The 2,988-nt window shown below is 58.5% G+C and overlaps 1 protein-coding gene across 1 annotated transcript; it reads right to left on the reverse strand.

Annotated features, from left to right (window-relative positions):
- Nucleotides 1-142: 142 nt before the first annotated feature.
- On the reverse strand, nucleotides 143-2,738 carry PUS3 (pseudouridylate synthase 3; the record flags this gene model as incomplete). The annotated part of the gene is made up of 3 exons (XM_010148716.1): nucleotides 2,352-2,738; nucleotides 619-1,187; nucleotides 143-333 (listed from the first exon to the last, which is right to left on the reverse strand). Coding segments are annotated over exons 1-3 (1,147 nt in total), but the record flags the coding sequence as incomplete, so codon positions are not given.
- Between the last annotated feature and the right edge of the window lie 250 nt (nucleotides 2,739-2,988).

A 2,988-nucleotide genomic window follows, 5' to 3' on the forward strand; every position in this document is an offset into this window, starting at 1 on the left:
GCTCCCCGGGCCTGCGATACAGTTGGAAAAGAGTACCGGTGGTTTAAACAACCTAAAACTGCCCCTTTCCTTTTTTTTTTTAAACCAGCTACCCCCCCACCCCTCCATAATCCCAAGGTATTGCCACAAAACCATCCCTTACTTTTTCCAGTGGGCACGGGAGCAGCATCCAGCCCTCGTAACATGTCACGTAGCACTTGAGTTTTGACGGCGTGGTTGGCCCAGAGCTGTTGCAGGTGAGTGACGTTGAACTCCTGCACTTCCCGGTCGTAAAGCCACTGCAGGTTTTCAAACTCGCAGTCATACAGGACAAGGGGAAACTCGACTGCCATGCTAGGGAAAAGGAGAGCAGGTGTTACCCGTCCCCGGAGGGATGCCGTGACACAAAAAGGCTTGCGCAACGGTTCTCTGCCAAAAACCAGCCCTGTCTTCTACAGAACTCCTTTTTCTGATAAAAGGAGGATTCATTTTAACCAAATACCAAGGACTAAAGCCACAGGATACCTCCCAGATAGGCTGCTGGCAGCTTGCTTCCGTGCTGTGAGGGACTGCTTGGCTGGCAGGCAGGGAAAGTGTCTTTGCAAAGCAGCCCGGAGGTGTCTCCTGAGCTCTCCATACCTGTACTGCGGTTTTTGGGGATTCTTCTCCACGTCCAGCAGCTCGTCGATGATCTCGGGGCTCTCCATCCCCTGGCCGATGAGGAAGAGGATGGCCATCATGCAACGCACTTGGTGGTACAGGAACGCCTGTCCTGTCACCTCAAACTGGCACAGACGGAAGGGATCCTGCAGGTCCGTTTCTCCTCCCTCTCTCTCCACCCGCGTCACTCCGGCGCTGAGGATCGTCCTCTGGAAGTTGACCACCCCGTTGGCCACGTCCATTTTACAGAGGTTACGGAAGTCGTGGGTTCCCACGTACCTCTGGGCTGCGGCGTGCATGAGGCCCACGTCCAGGTCGGCAGAGGGGAAGAAGTACCGGTAGGTCCTCTTCAGGCAGCTGAACCTGGCGCTGAAATCGGGCTCCACAGGGGCCCAGGCCAGCGCCCGGATGTCGGGCGGGAGCACCCTGTTCAGAATATGGGTGTAGCGGAGCTCCTCCTCCCCCTCCCTTTTGCCTTCCAAGTCACCCTCATGGCCGTTGAGCTTCTTCCCCTCCGCCAGGTTCGAGCGGAGGTCGAGGGAAATCACCTGCCAAAACAAGGGAAGCCAGGATCAGATCGGGAATGGGCGTATTTGGTGCGTCAAGCCGAGCCTTCCTACGCCGCTGTGAAAGAAATCCAGGATCTCCTGCAGACGAAGGTGTCTCAGATCGCGCGATCCTACCGCTCCTTCCTGCGGGTAAAGCTGCCGGTGCCTGCGCAGGTTCCCAGCAGATGCTACGGATTCCTGTAATAAAACAGGGAGCTGCAAGCTGCCCACGTGGCATGGTCTCGAAACGGCTTCAACCTGAGTCGCTCTTTTGAGGATATAATGTGCTTTTACTTTATTTTTTTGCTGGGGGTGATGCCTTGAACCCGGGACCAGCCTGGCTGCCTGGAGACCTGGCGTTGGGAACAAGCCGGTTAACACCGCCGGTGCCTCCACGCTGCGAAGGGCGCAAGAAAAGCCCTTATTCCGCGCAGAGCCTCTCGTGAAGGCGGGCAGCCCGCCCACCCAAGCCAAAACCGCCCCGGTGAGGCCCAAAGCTGAGCCAGCCCTGCTTCCTGAGCCGGGAGGGACGGAGAGACTGGTCCAAGGGGGCTGCGCTTTCCCCAGCGGCTCAGCCAGCCTGATGGCTCCGTGCCCGAGCGAGCGGGGCCGGCTGGCTCCCCTCCCTCCAGCTCCCACTCCCACGCTCCCTTCCGCAAGCTGCGGCTCCCCTCAGACCCTTCTGCGCAGGAATTCAGCTGCCTGACTCCACAGGAAGCTCTCCAGCTCTTGGATTTGGGCTTAGCAAGTGAAATCAGCGGAGAGAGCTCTGCCAAGCGCTGCAGTTGGAGCCGGAAGAGCAACGAGCGCGTCTGCGGAGGAAGGGCCACCTCCCCTTTTTTGGCAACGCTACTGGGGAAGCTGCAGCCTAAAATGAGTTTCATCCTCGCAAAACAGGCCCCTGGAAAAAAAAAAACCCTAGCGCTAATCTGGAAAACAACTAGCACTGGTAAACACTCGGAGGGGCTCGGATCGTCCTTCCGCACGCAGGAAGCCACCGCCAGGCTCGCTGTCAGACTGAAAAGCCATCAGCTTTTAAAAAACGAGCCCAATCTGTGCTGTTTTGGCTCATCACCCTGGGGCAGCAAGCCCACCGGATCTCCATCCCACACAGGAGCCCAGAAATCTGGGGAAGCCTCAGCTGGGGGGGTGGGGGAGCCTGACCTGTCCAAAGGCACTGACTCCTTTGTCCGTCCGCCCGCAGCGGTGGTAGTTGGAGGTCTGTCTGTCGTCTACCAGCCGCGTCTTCTTCAGGGCCTCGAAGAGCTTCTCCTCGATGGTGTTGCTGGTGTTCTCCTGGCTGGCAAAGCCCTGGTAGCCCCAGCCCAGGTAGGCGATCTTCAGCGCCACGTGCCTGCGGCCGTAGGCGCCAAAATCGAACGGCCGTTGCTGGCGTTTCCTGCCTTTCCCGGGGGCCGAAGGGGCCTCTCTTCTCCCAGCGCCCTCCTGGTCCTCTCCGAGCTCCTCCTGCAGCCGCCTCACCTCCTCTTCCAGCTCCTGCACCCTTCTCAGCAGTCGCTCTCGATCGGTAACCGCGTTCCCCTCGGCCATGGCTGCTGCCTGGGAGGCTCGATGAGCTGCTCGGAACTCCTCGGGGCCTGCAGAGAAAGAAGGAAACCGGGAGGTTTGCGTTTTTACCTGCCTTTTATTTTACAGAGCAACTTTCTAGGTGTAACAGTTGTTACTGCCGAGTAATTCCTGAGTTTCCAACCCCTTGGCATTCCCTAGCAGAACACAGGAAGGGCCAAGGGGGCTGAGCTGAGGCAGCCTCATCTTACTCGAGTCTCTTGGCGCTTTTCCA

This window comes from Eurypyga helias, unplaced genomic scaffold (genome assembly GCF_000690775.1).
Source record: "Eurypyga helias isolate BGI_N326 unplaced genomic scaffold, ASM69077v1 scaffold42363, whole genome shotgun sequence".
NCBI classification, from domain to species: domain Eukaryota; kingdom Metazoa; phylum Chordata; class Aves; order Eurypygiformes; family Eurypygidae; genus Eurypyga; species Eurypyga helias.